Source organism: Diabrotica virgifera, chromosome 10 (genome assembly GCF_917563875.1).
Source record: "Diabrotica virgifera virgifera chromosome 10, PGI_DIABVI_V3a".
In the NCBI taxonomy this organism is placed as follows: Eukaryota; Metazoa; Arthropoda; class Insecta; order Coleoptera; family Chrysomelidae; genus Diabrotica; species Diabrotica virgifera.
Window position 1 is genome coordinate 19,858,897 of NC_065452.1, and position 14,042 is coordinate 19,872,938.

The 14,042-nt window shown below is 37.3% G+C and overlaps 1 protein-coding gene across 3 annotated transcripts in view; it reads right to left on the minus strand.

The window, feature by feature from the left end:
- LOC126878714 (SLIT-ROBO Rho GTPase-activating protein 1-like) overlaps positions 1–14,042 on the minus strand; it is a 466,675-nt gene that overhangs the window by 81,562 nt on the left and 371,071 nt on the right. For all 3 annotated transcript variants that reach the window (XM_050641582.1, XM_050641579.1, XM_050641581.1), the window contains exons 10-12: positions 13,501–13,825; positions 2,939–3,187; positions 2,658–2,880 (exon numbers count right to left, since the gene is read on the minus strand). In XM_050641582.1, coding sequence (XP_050497539.1) covers positions 2,658–2,880; positions 2,939–3,187; positions 13,501–13,825 — 797 coding nt within the window. The remainder of the gene's footprint in view (positions 1–2,657; positions 2,881–2,938; positions 3,188–13,500; positions 13,826–14,042) is intronic.

The window sequence follows — 14,042 nt, forward strand, 5'->3', positions numbered from 1 at the left end:
TGCCAGGACTCCCACAGAACGTTCCACTAAACATCATAATGCAAATGCATTAACAGTACGATAGAGATCCTGCACATTTTGCTTGTCAGGTTAGGTATTTAAATACAAAATTTCCAAGGCGTTGGATTGGTCGCAGCGGCCCTATTAGTTGGCCTCCAAGGTCTCTAGACCTAACACCATGAGACTACTTTTTATGGGGCTAGTTCAAAAATGAGGTTTACAAGGTAAAACTAGACAAACAGGATGCACTAATTCGACGTCTTAGAAATGCGGCAGACACAAGTGGAGAAAACCATGACGAAATCACGAGAGCAACGTTGTATCTTCATAGACGAAGTACAAAATGCCTCCAGGTCCATAGCGGTATTTGCGAATATTTATTATAAGAACATTTAACATTAAATCAATGTTAAGTTACAAATTTGTAGTCGTATAGTCTTGGCATCCGTATGGCTTGTATTTTTTAGAAGCCTCGAAGGTTGTTACCAGAGAAGGTTCCCACTTTTTTCGACCTGATTGGATGTAGAATAATATTTTAATATTGTTTTATGTGTTAGATTGAAAACTTAGTATTTTTCTTAGCAGATGTCGCTACGACATCACAGCCATTTCGTTCGTTGTAATCCGAGACTGCAAGAGTATCCTGGTTCAGTCAGAGAGAAGAGCATGTGTCTACTGACAAGGGACAAAAACGTCCCGAAACCGGTATAGACGCTTGTTGCACTCTCTGATTGAACTAGAATATAATGCTGCTGCGTTTTCGAGTTGCAACGAAATTGAAAATGTTTATACATTTTTAATGTTTAATTTATTTACTCTATTTTGAGTACGTAGGAAACCTTCTCGTTGGAACTTTTACCACGCTGAGCAGATGAGATGTGAGTTATATATATTGTATAATTCCCTATTCTTCCTATAGTCTTGGCATCCGTATGGCTTGTATTTTTTTAGAAGCCTCGGAGGTTGTTACCAGAGAAGGTTCCCATTGTTTTCAATCTGATGGGATTTAGAATATTTTAATATTGTTTTATGTATTATTAGATTGAAAACTTAGTCTTTTTCTTAGCAGATGTCGCTACGGCATCACAGTCATTTCGTTCGTTGTAATCCAAGACTGCACGCGTCGGAGTATCCTGGTTCAGTCAGAGAGAAGAGCATCAATATGTGTCTATTGACAAGGGGCAAAAAAGTCCCGAAACCGGTACACAGTGATGAGCGTGCTAATAACCGGCAAAATAACGCAAAAGGTGGAAAACATAATACATTGTGAAGGGTTGCCGGTTTTCAATACCCCTTCAGGGAGAGTCTTGAATTGATAACGGTGTCTCTTTCAGCGGTTTTCACTTGCAGAAGTTCAATGTGCCGCTAGCCTTCGATTGCTCAGTAGAGAAACTTTTAATCAACTTTGATAACGTGCTGTAATTCTGGCCTGTTGAATTGGTTAATTAAATAAAACACTTGCTATTTTGTCAGAACTGTAATGGAATTTGAAAGGGCAAGAAATAGAATATTATATGAACATTTGAGTGAACAGCTACCGTAAAATACCACAACAACGACATTTCACATTTTACTGGCGTTCTTTGCAACTTGCAACGTGGATTATAATCTCCGAAAAAAACATAGATTTTGCGGATCTGTTCGTTACGAGTCTCGATAGCTCTCTGCCGCTTGCACCCCGCTAACGAATTCAGTCCGTCGCGCCGGTAGGCGGGGATGAACACTTTCTTGGAAATTGGTCTAGAGACACTGTGTAATGAAGTTATTTATGTTTTGTCGGAGGCGGCGCGGTATATTTATTGTTTGTGAAATAAAATTATTTGGTTGGAGACTACAGTTCTCCAACACATTGCGAAACAAAAAGAGATGAAACTAGTGGAGCTGGAAATTATCGTTATAAACGTATAAATTAACATTACATTACATAGTTTCTCAGTCATAGGATCTCTTGCGTTGTAATAAATGCAATTAGAAGTATTATTATAATTATAAATAAGTATAACAATAATTATAATTGCATTTATTACAACGCAAGAGATCCTAAAGAGGTCCCGATTAACTAACCGGGGTTTAATCGAGACATAAAGTACCGACCATTAGTCTTTTTCTTAGCGGATGTCGCTACGGAATCCGAGCCATTTCGTTCGTTACAATCCGAGACTGCACTCGTCGGAGTATCCTGGTTCAGTCATAGAGAAGAGCATATGTGTCTACTGACGAGGGACAAAAAAGTTCCGAAACCGATATAGACCCTTGCTGCACTCTCTGATTGAACTAGAATATAATGCTGCTGCGTTTTCGAGTTGCAACGAAATTGAAAATGTTGTTGAATTTGTGTTACTATCACTATAACTTGGAAACAAATGAAAATCGAATAACAACATATATTATGAGTTATTTTAAATTTAAGTCTTAAAGTTTGGTGCGTTCCTCCCCACTCACCCTGTATATTTTCCTCCTTTTTAACATTCTTGAACTTAACTTATGTTCTGATTGTTACAACATAAAATATTGTATTTTTACTAGGGCTATCTAAAAGCATGTACATAACCAATATCTTTAGTATTTTTTGGAAAAATTTGAGATTTTTTTTAGAAAATTCCCTTATCTGAAAACCCTAAACTTCACAAAGACATTTAAACAGTTGTTTCTAGTACCTCTCTTGCCTGATTTAACAAAACTGTTGCATTTTCAATTGATTCAGCTAAATCGGACACTTTATTCCAAGTTACAGGACTATACTGCACAACTGGCGAATTGTTAGAACTGCTTATTGATGAATAGTCACAAAGCATTGAATCCTTGGAATTCAGTGTTCGTCTTTGGACAGACTCTTCAGAAGAACTGGATTTTAGCCCGACCTTGTCCCTGTCGTCATCTCTGAAAAGTATTACAGTTTGTTACCAATTTTATCAGTTTTTTGTTTAAAAATATTTACTTTATTTTTAAAGATATATATTTATCAGGGATTAAGCCTTCTTGACCATTAACAGTTCCTCTCCACCAGTCATTGGAGACCTGTGAATATAAAGTAACAGAATCGCCTCTCTTCAAGGATAGTTCCCTGTCAGATCTAGCTATAAAGTCAAATTGTGCAGTAGCTTCGATGTTTTCTGAATCATCCTCAGATGGGTATACTTCGGAATCCATGTCTTCTTGGGCCTGATCAGGAGAATCTCCAACATCACTAAAACATACCAAATATATTACACTACTATCTTACTATAGAGCCATGGAAAAAATCTTAATTGAGTACTGCAGCAAAAGATAGCTCGACTTATAAAAAACAGGAAAAGATGCCTGAGCAATGGAACACAGCACTCATCTGCCCAATACACAAGAAAGGTGATAAAACTATCTGTGAAAGTACCCCGCGCAAACCTTATGGAAATTAGGTCCCAGTGGATTTCGTTCATATTTTGGGAAAATACTCTTTGAAGCATCCTGATAAAAAGTTCTCATGGCTACAACTCAATCGGATGAAGGATTTTCAAGATATAGAGGCACAAACTCGGAAAATTGTAAAATTGACTGGGTATTCCAATTCCCTGAGTTACTGGTTATCAGGCAACATGTAGAATTTTGGATCAAAGAAAAGTACTAGTAGTCTAGAATGTTTTCCTGGTTATCAAATGGCACCTTTACTTTGTTTCAAATGGCGACCTTCAACGGACGTCATATTCTAGAGTTTCGAGGGTTTTCGACATTAAATTGATATAAACAGATTACTCATGGGTTTTTGGGATCGCTAAACACGAATATGCCACCAGAATTGACCTCCAGAGGATGTGGTGGCCAGGGCTACTGCAAGGGACGTCATTGTCTAGAGTTTCGATGGTTTTCGGCATTTAATTGATGCAAATGAATTACTGGAGGGTTTTTTGAGGTCGCTAAACACGAATATGCCACCAGAACCGACTCCCGGAGCACTTGGTTTCCAAGGTCAATGAAAGGCGCTCCTGGAGTTTCGAGGGTCTTTGGTACTACATTAATGCAAACGGATTAGTTATAGGTTTTTGGGGTTGCTGAACACGACTGCGTGATCAGCAGAGACACAGGAGCACCTGGTTCCTAAGACAGGTTATCTTCTGGAGTTAAAAACCTAAGAGTAATCCATTTGATTCCTCCATTTGATTTCTCCGAAACTCCCGAAGATAACCTGTCTTAGGCACCAGGTGCTCCTGTGTCTGTGCTGATCACGCATTCGTGTTCAGCAACCACAAAACCATATAACTAATCCATTTGCATTAATGTAGTACCAAAGACCCTCGAAACTCCAGGAGCCCCTTTCATTGACCTTGGAAACCAGGTGCTCCGGGGGTCAGTTCTGGTGGCATATTCGTGTTTAGCGACCTCAAAAAACCCTCCAGTAATTCATTTGCATCAATTAAATGCCGAAAACCATCGAAACTCTAAAAGATGACGTCCATTGCAGTGGCCCTGGCCACCACCCTCCGGAGGTCAATTCTGATGGCGTATTGATGTTTAGCGATACCAAAAACCCATGAGTAATCTGTTTATATCAATTTAATGCCGAAAACCCTCGAAACTCTAGAAGATGACGTCCGCTGAAGGTCAAGGTCAAAGTAAATGTAGCCATTGGATAGCCAGGAAAAAATCCTAGACTACTAGTACTTTTCCTTGATCCAAACTTCTACATGTTGCCAGATAACCAGTACCTCAGGGAATTGGAATACCCAGTAAATCTTATAATTTTGCGAATTTGTGCCTCTATATCTGGAAAATCCTTCATACGATTGAGTTGTGCCCATGAAAACTTTTTATCAGGATGCTTCAAAGAGTAGTTTCCCAAAGTATGAACGAAATCCACTGGGACCTAATTTCCATAAGGTTTGTACAGGTGTCGCACTATTAGAAGTGGTACATAAGGTATTGGCAAAAATGATAAGAACTACACTAAAAACCTATGAATCAGAGCTAACAGGAGAATACCAGGCTGGTTTAAGATAGGGAAGAGCAACAACCGATCAAATTTTTATTCTAAAATTTATACAAAACAATAGTTACGCACAAAATCTAGGCTTGCATATGCTCTTTATTGATTTTAAACAGGCCTACGACTCCATCTCTCCATCTCCATATTTACATCACATCCGAAGCAGTGAGATCACTGCTAAGAACAGCTGCTAAGGATAATAACAGAACAAGTGGGTCGAGGTGGAGGTGTAGGTCGCGGTGGATGCCACTAGTTAAGTCGCGGTCGATGCCGACAGCACATAGCAAGGAGGTAACCTGCGCTGTCAGTCGAGCTAGAACCACTATCAAGTGAAGTAGTTTAATGAAATTTGAATGACAAAAAGACTGTGCTTTTGCGATGTTGTGTCAGTTAAGTGATGATAGTGATGAAATTTCAGCTGTAAATAATCAGATCCTCCTTCATATTTCAAAAATTTACTGAATTTAATTACTTTAGAAATTCAAAAATAAACGGAATACAAAAAAGGGATTATATAAAAGTATCAACTCAGATAGCGCAGGTAATGACAACTTGGCTTCTAACGGACCGGTCACAGAGAAGCATCCTTGTAGACCGCGAAGTAGACATCCATGTAAAACAAACTCATTTTATTTTCAAAAGCATCGATGTAAACCTCCTGGATGACATCGCGCTAAACCTCCACAGCGACTTACCTGCTCTGTTCTCTTTCATTCAGTACAATGTGTTTGTTTTACATGGATGTCGACATCGACCGCGACCTCCACCTCCACCTACACCGAGACCTACTTGTTCTGCTCTTACCCTAAGAATACCAAGGGAACTGAGATGATTAGTTAAAATGACGCTAACCAGTACAGTCAATAAAGTCATGATAGAAGGAATTTTTCAAATCAGTTACGCCATTAGAGTATTGAAACAAGTCAACCTACTTATTCAACCTAGTACTACAAAAGATAATAGAAGAACCAATGTCCAGACAAGCAGCACGATTCTGAACAAAAGACAACAATGCATAGGTTTTGCAGATGACTTGGTGTCTCTGACACGTTCAAGAATAGGACTTCGAAAAATGTTTACAAAATTTGAAGAGTAGAAAATATGGCCCGACTATAAATCAAGAAAAAACCAAGTATATGAAAAATGAGAGTGGGAAAACCAGAAGAGAATAAATGGATCACTCTAAGGACGAATAACAGAGAGTATAAATTTGGGAAGGTTACTGAATTTGAGTACCTTGGAGTAAGAGTTACACATAGAGGAGACGAAGAGAGAAAAATAGATAAACAATTGTTGAAAGGCAGTAGGATCATTAAACGCACCGTTGAAGGCAACAAACGTGTCCAGGTCAGCCAAGATTCGAACTTATCAAACAATAATGAGACTAACGGTGTTGTATGCATGTGAAACTTCAACAATGAACCAGAAAGAATAAAAAAAGCTAGAGATTTGTGAGAGGAAAATCTTTAGAAAAGTTCTTGGTGGTATAAAAGAGGCTAACGGGGAATGGCGCAGAAGAACAAACCAGGAGCTAATGGAGATGTATAAGAGACCTAGAATAACACAGAAAATCAAGGCGCAGAGTTAGATGGTTGGGATATGTATCACGAATGCCACAAGAAAGAAACGCCCTAAGAGTTTTGCAGGAGAACAAGGAAAGAAAAGAAGAGGGAGACCACGAAGGAAGTGGTTTCATGTAGTCCGGAGTGACATAGAAGAAATGGGTATAAGGTATAAGGAATGGAGAGAACAGTGAAGGACCGGAAAAAGTGGAAGAATTTAGTTGAGACTATCGAAGCCAAGAGACTCTAAGGCTTAATGGCATTTTGTATAATTTTAGTTTCATACGGTATTATATATACCCGATAATGAAATGAAATGAATATTTTATTATGCTTAAAGTGTGGTTTAATAGGTAAAATGTGATCTGCTTAAAATGTGTCTTGTGCTAAAGACACAAGACACATCAATGCTTAATGTATTGCCATAGACTACATGTATTGTTTTTTTTTTACGGAATAAAAAGGGTAAAATAAACTGCGCGTCATAGAAAACGGGCACCCTAAAAAATGGGTAATTTTTGATGTCGCGTATCTCCTAAACCTGTTGTCCGATTTAAGTGATTTTTTTAATGTGTTATAGCCGTATTCTTTGTCAATATCACTGTATTAATATTTTTGCAAAACAGGTAAATTTTCATTATATACCGGGTGTACGAATCAAACTGTGTTTTTTTCTCAAAGTTCGCAACACCCTGTGGCATATTTTAGCATTTATAAAATACTGAAATTAAAACCCAACTATAGCCTCAGGTTTTCTTAACATTCTGTTTTTTGATTCATTCATTTATGATGGATAATACAAAAGTTATGTACTTTAACAACTAGGCATGCTCTTTATCAGTACAGGGTGTTTCTGAAGAAGTACGACAAACTTTAAGGGGTAATTCTGCATGAAAAATTAATGACCGTTTGCTTTATAAACATATGTCCGCAAATGCTTCGTTTCCGACATACAGGATGTTGAATTTTTTCTTAAAAACTGACGATTTATTTATTGCCCTAAAACCGGTTGAGATATGCAAATGAAATTTGGTGGGTTTTAAGACGTAATTTTTTAACATTTTTTGATATACAATTAAGAATTTTTTATTCACCATTGGCGTACATACGAATAATATGATCGGTCATATTACCCGTATGCGCTCCAATAGTGAATATAAAATTCTTAGTTGAATGTCAAAAAATGCGCAATAACCATCTCTTAAAACCTACCAAATTTCATTTGCATATCTCAACCGGTTTTAAAGCAATAAATAAATCATCAGTTTGTAAGAAAAAATTTAACATCCCGTATCTCGGAAACGAAGCTTTTGCGGATATATGATTATAAAGCAAACTGTCATTATTTTTAATGCAGAATTACCCCTTAAAGTTTGTCGAACTTATTTAGTCCCTAAAACACTTTAGACTTATAACACCCTGTACTGATGAAGAACATGGCTAGTTGTTAAAGTACATAACTTTTGTATTATCCAACATAAGCGAATGAATAAAAAAACAGAATGTTAAGAAAGCCTAAGGCTATAGTTGAATTTTAATTTCAGTATTTTATAAATGCTAGAATAATCCACAGGGTGTTGCGAACTTTGAGGAAAAAACACAGCTTGATTCGTACACCCGGTATACAATGAAAAGTTAGCTGTTTTGCAAAAATCTTATTACAAAGATATTGACAAAGAATAGGGCTATAACATATTCAAAAAATCATTTAAATCGGACAACAGGTTTAGGAGATACGCGACATCAAAAATGACCCATTTTTTAGGGTGCCCGTTTTCTATGACGCGCAGTTTAGATGACAGTGAATATAAGCAAGTATGGCCAGATCACTACAAAGAACTCTCGACGGAGGAATCATCATCATCATTAGAAGTGGCTCGACAATCAGTTGTAGATCTTGGACTGCTCCTGTCGATTCCTGGCAACTTCCCTCCATTTCTTGTGCACGCTGGTTTTGAAAGTGTTAATTTCTTAGTGTATTCGTGATCTGACATCCTAGAAATGTGTCCAGCCCATCTACTTCTATGCAGTTTAACGGTTTTCACAATATCTGGATTGGTGTATAACTGATACAGTTCAAAGTTGTATCTTCGACGCCATAGCCCATTTTCATTTACGGCCCCAAAAATCTTTGTAAGAATTTTTCTCTCAAAGATACCAAGAAGTCTTTTATTCTCTGTGGAGAAAAAATACACGAGGAAGAGAAAACGGTGGACGAAGAAGCCGACGAGGCAGACATTGAAACCTTAAAAGAGCCAACCGTAGAGGAATTTGAAAAGTAATACAGAGGAGCAAAAATGGGAAAGCTCCTGTTTAAAGATGAAATAACATAATGATCTGATTAGATACAGGTAAATAAAGTGTATTATTTTTAACCATTATTAATTTAATTACAAATATATTATAAATACACCAATGGCGTTACAACTCTTCGTGAGTCTTTACTGCGTTTACTTCGTGAGTCTTTGCTGCCTTCAATGTGTGTCGGTCCTGTGCCACTAATTCCTATTATCTCACTCCCATTTTCTCCAGATCTTCTTTGACTGCATCTTTCCACCTTTTTCTAGGCCGTCCTACAGACCTTCTTCCATCTGGTCTTTCCCAGAACACATTGTTTGTAAGGCGATTGTTGTTACTGCGTATCACATGTCCTGCCCATCTGAGCCTATTGGCCTTTATATATCTGACTTGATTTTCCTTTCCGAATAGAGACTCTTAACTCGTTATTGTATCTGTGCCTCAATTCGTTTGTCACGCTGTCTCTGCAAGGGCCATATATCATTGAAGGATTTTACGTTCCCACACCAGCAATTTATTTACTTCTTTTTTTGTTAGAGTCCATGTTTCGCTTCCATGCGCGACTGCTGGTCGTATTATGGTCTTATATATTTGGATTTTTGCACCTCGTGAAAGAAGTTTTGACTTCATTAGATGTTGCATTGCAAAGAAAGATCTGTTTCCTGTTATGGTGGTACGGGGGTTGTTACCCCCGATGATGGGGTTGATTTGTTAAAACACTATTTACCAGAATATATTTATTTACAACACTAAATACGACAGTAACTAGTTGGTGGACAACGTCTCTGATCTAACCACGTCGATGTCTGAATAATGAATAATATTTTCTTTGCTTTCTCCGTCTATAAATAAATCGTAATTGTTTTGTTATGATTGACTACACCCCAATGCGTCCGTGAATTACTCTTCTTCTTCAGGTTCCTTACCCTATCGGAGGTTGGAAATCATCATCGCTATTTTAATTTTATTGGCTGCACTTCTGAATAATTCTAATGAGCTGCAACCGAACCACTCTCTCAAATTTCTTAGCCAGGATATTTTGCGTCGTCCTGGGTTTCTCTTCCCTTGTATCTTCCCTTGCATAATTAACCCAAGTAATACGTACTTCTCGCCCCTCATTATATGACCCAGATATTGAATCTTTCTAATTTTAACAGTTTTTATGACTTCACATTCTTTCTTCATTCTTTGTAACACCTCTATATTAGTTACTTTTTCAGTCCACGATATTCTGTGGATTCTCCTGTAGCACCACATCTCAAAAAAATTTTTTACTCATAGTAACATAATTGCTGACTTCGGTGTTTTCAAAACGAGTGGCCTATATTGCAAAACCAATGTCACCTATTTACGTAATGTAAACAATATATGTAAATAATATTTGTTTAAGACTTTAAAAATTAAATCGATATGGATTACTCTTATTTTTTGGATGCTAATATAAATCCTGCACACTGCGATTGTTGCTCCTAGATATTTAAATTCTTTGACCACTTCCAAATTATGATCGTTTATAGTAATGTTTTGCCTTATTCGCTGTCGTTCTTGTTTTGAGACGACCATGTATTTTAATTGTCTTAATTTATTTTTAGACCGATGTTAAATGCAGCTTCTTCAAAGCTCGAGACAATATCCAAAACTACTAATGTTGATTGTGCCACTACATCTACGTCATCGGCAAAGGCGAGTACGATTTTTGCTCCCCGAGCAGTTATGTCTGGATTGATTTTTGGATAATTAATGAATCTGGCTTATCTTCATGGCAATCTTTGGATTGATGAATCTGGCTTATCAAACGATAAGCCAGAAAACTACCGCCCCATAGCTCTGCTCAGCATGGTATATAAACTATTAGAAAAGCTTCTCCTCAACATAATTAGTCACAGGATACTAAAAAATGTCCCCATTGAACAAGCTGGCTTCCGCCCTCATCGAAGCTATACGGACCAAGTGCTGTCATTAACAACTTTTATAGAAGCTAGTTTTCAAACGAAACAAAAGACAGCAACAATATTTATAGATCTAACAGCAGCATATGATACTGTTTGGAGACAGGGATTAATATATAAACTGGCCCGCATTATCCCCTGCAGAAAGATAATTAACCTCATTGACAACATGCTGACAAACAGAGCCTTCCAGGTTATAATGGGAAAGGAGACGAGTAGACAGATGAAACTTAACAATAGCCTTCCACAGGGTTCTGTCCTTGCCCCTTTTGGAAAGTTTGGATATGCTGACGACTGGACCCTTGCAACAAGCCACCAATCTTTAGCAACTACAGAAATCACTCCCGCGAATGACTTATCCATCCTCAGCGAATACCTTAAGAAATGGAGACTACAACCAAGTACTACAAAAACTGAGGTATCAGCTTTTGGACATCTAGGATATTAGTGCACCCTAATATGTCTGTGTAGATTTTAGCATTGGATCCGGCCATCACTTGTAACACCGTTGCCATATCCTCTATTTTTTCATACTATCACGTTACAATTTTTTGTGATATTATACACGAGCGGGACACCCTCAAAAAAGCGATTAGTTTTCGAGATACTGACCACGGAGTGGTGAATGGCTAATTTTATTCATACTTTATATTTTCGAGGGTGCTGAAAACGAAAATGAGGTTTATTTTGAATTTTATGTGGGGGAACATTGTCAAAATCGCAATTTTAACCTAAAAATAAAAAAAATGAAATCACGTTTTTTGAGTTTACCTCGCTACAACTCTGTTCCATTTTAATATTTTTTTCTGAAATTTTTACAGTATATAGCTCTAACATTTCTGAAGACAAAGGTACCTGCTTCAAGTTTTTATTCTTATCATGATAAAGGTTATGAATTTTTCGAAAAAAAAGTTGCGGATTTGTGCATTGCAAAGTTTAATCGCAAAAGTTGTGTGACGAAGTTTAAAATTTAGCGTTTATTTGAAAGTAGAGAGTACAAAGAAGTTTTCTGGTAAGTTTTAGATCAAAATGTTTTATAGAAAAAAAATAGTGCAGCTTTTAATGTCGACATTAGAAATCCCCAATATAACGCTTATTTTTTGAGGGACAGACAATCTAGGTCTAATTTCTCACCTTTATTACTATCCTTGGATTATAAGCTTTCATTTGACACCTCATTTGTCATTCTACCTAGTATAATGACGGAGAAGTAAACGTTCTTATTCTATTATTCCTGTAGGTACATTTAATATTGATTGAAATTATGAAAGAAATGGCATGGCAACACTGTGACGCACAAACATAAGATTCAGCTGTGCGTTACATAGGGTGCACTAATATCCAAGATGACCCAGCTTTTCATCTCAACAACAAGCTGGCCAACAGAGAATTGCGAGTGTATTTTAATAACAACCTGTTGAAACACAATAAATACCCGAAATACCTTGGGCTTACTCTAGACAGAACACCCACATTCAGAGAACACCTGACGAAAACAGCAGCAAAATTGAAAACACGCAACAATATAATACATAAACTCTGCGGTACTACATGGGGGCCACAGCATCAACTTTAAGATCCTCTGCTCGGCAGAATACTGTGCACCAGTGTGGCTAAATAGCAGGCACACCCACCTGGTCGACACCCAACTAAACCGTGCTATGTGTATGATAACAGGCACAATTAAGCCCACCCCTACAATGTGGCTACCTACCCTTAGTAATATAGCATAACCTAACCTACGCCGTGAACATGGATTGGTTAAAGAATATAACAAAATAATGGACAGTCGCCAGCTTCTAGTCCACAACGACATCCCCGATATTCTTGGAAACCCGTTTCCGATCCAGGTTACCCCCTCTACAATCTGCTCAAGCGCTGCAGCAATCCAACTTTGACTTAAATACCCGATGGAGAGAAGATTGTGAAAGTAAGACAGATCCGCATTACCATAGTCTACCGGACATCATAGGAAAACCTAGCGAATTTGAACGTCCCCGTAAGATTTGGGCAGCCCTTAATCGAATTCGAACAAACTGTGGAAGATGCCACAGAAGAGAAGGGTAAACTTCTCTCGCCTTCTTGTGACTGCGGCGCTGCAAGACAGACGATCAGTCACATTGTTCAGGACTGCCCACGCAGAGCATACACAGGCGACCCTATAGACTTTGTAATGGCAACCGAAGGGTCAATCGAATATATAAAAAAAACTGGACATCTGTTTGTGATGCATTGTATAATACATAAATCTAAATATATTCTGTGATGTACTTAAGCCATACCCTAAATAAAAAATAAATTTGGATACATTTTTCGAATGACATATTCTAAGGCCAGGTTAAACAACAATGGGGACAAGAGATCTCCCTGTCTCAGTTTAGAATTTACGCAGAAAGCATTTGATATTTTTCCCCCTATTCTAAATTGTGAAAAGGAGTTACTTACACACATTTGTGTTACCGCATTTGGTTTCTTGGGTACGCCGAGCTCGATCATTGCCTGCCATAGTGTTGTACGATAAATTGAATCATCAGCAAGCCTGTTTGAAATCTATAAAGATCTTATGCACGTCCTGATTATACTCCCAATACTTTTCACTGGATTGAACAGTACAGTATTGAACTGGATTTGATTTTTTTAATAAAAATTTTTTTACATACTAAGTAAAGAAATTATCATCTTGTCCTCATATTTAGAGAATAAACCTATTTTAATTTGACAAAACAATACTTACTGGTCTTCAGAATTCGGAGAAATATACTTTTCATAAACTGTTCCTCCATCATTAGGAAATATGTCGTCGTTGAAGAGAATAATATTTTTAATAAGTTCATTGACTTGGTTTTGGTATTGCACTTGGTCTTTGTCCTCTGGTACAGGGACTAACGTGGGACCAAAGCAAATAGCTAGGTTATAAGGGTCCATCATGTTTTCATCAGAGAATTCTGATAAGTGATTTAAAAAGGCGAATAAATATCTGAGTACCACTACTACTGATCTCGGAAGACTACACATCAGTTCCCTCATTCTGACTACGAAATCTTGCTTAGATTCTAATTCTGAAAAAAAACGAGATTAAAATAGGATCATGACACAATAAAATTGTATTTCTGGAGATTTTATTAGGGGTCGCCAAGTTCTTGAAAATTTCAAGATGGATATTATCAAGATAATATTGAAAACTCTAAAACGAATTTACATACATTATTTTAACATACCATAACATATTTTCTTTTATTGGACACTTTTTTTGCGAAAACGATATACAAAAATGTA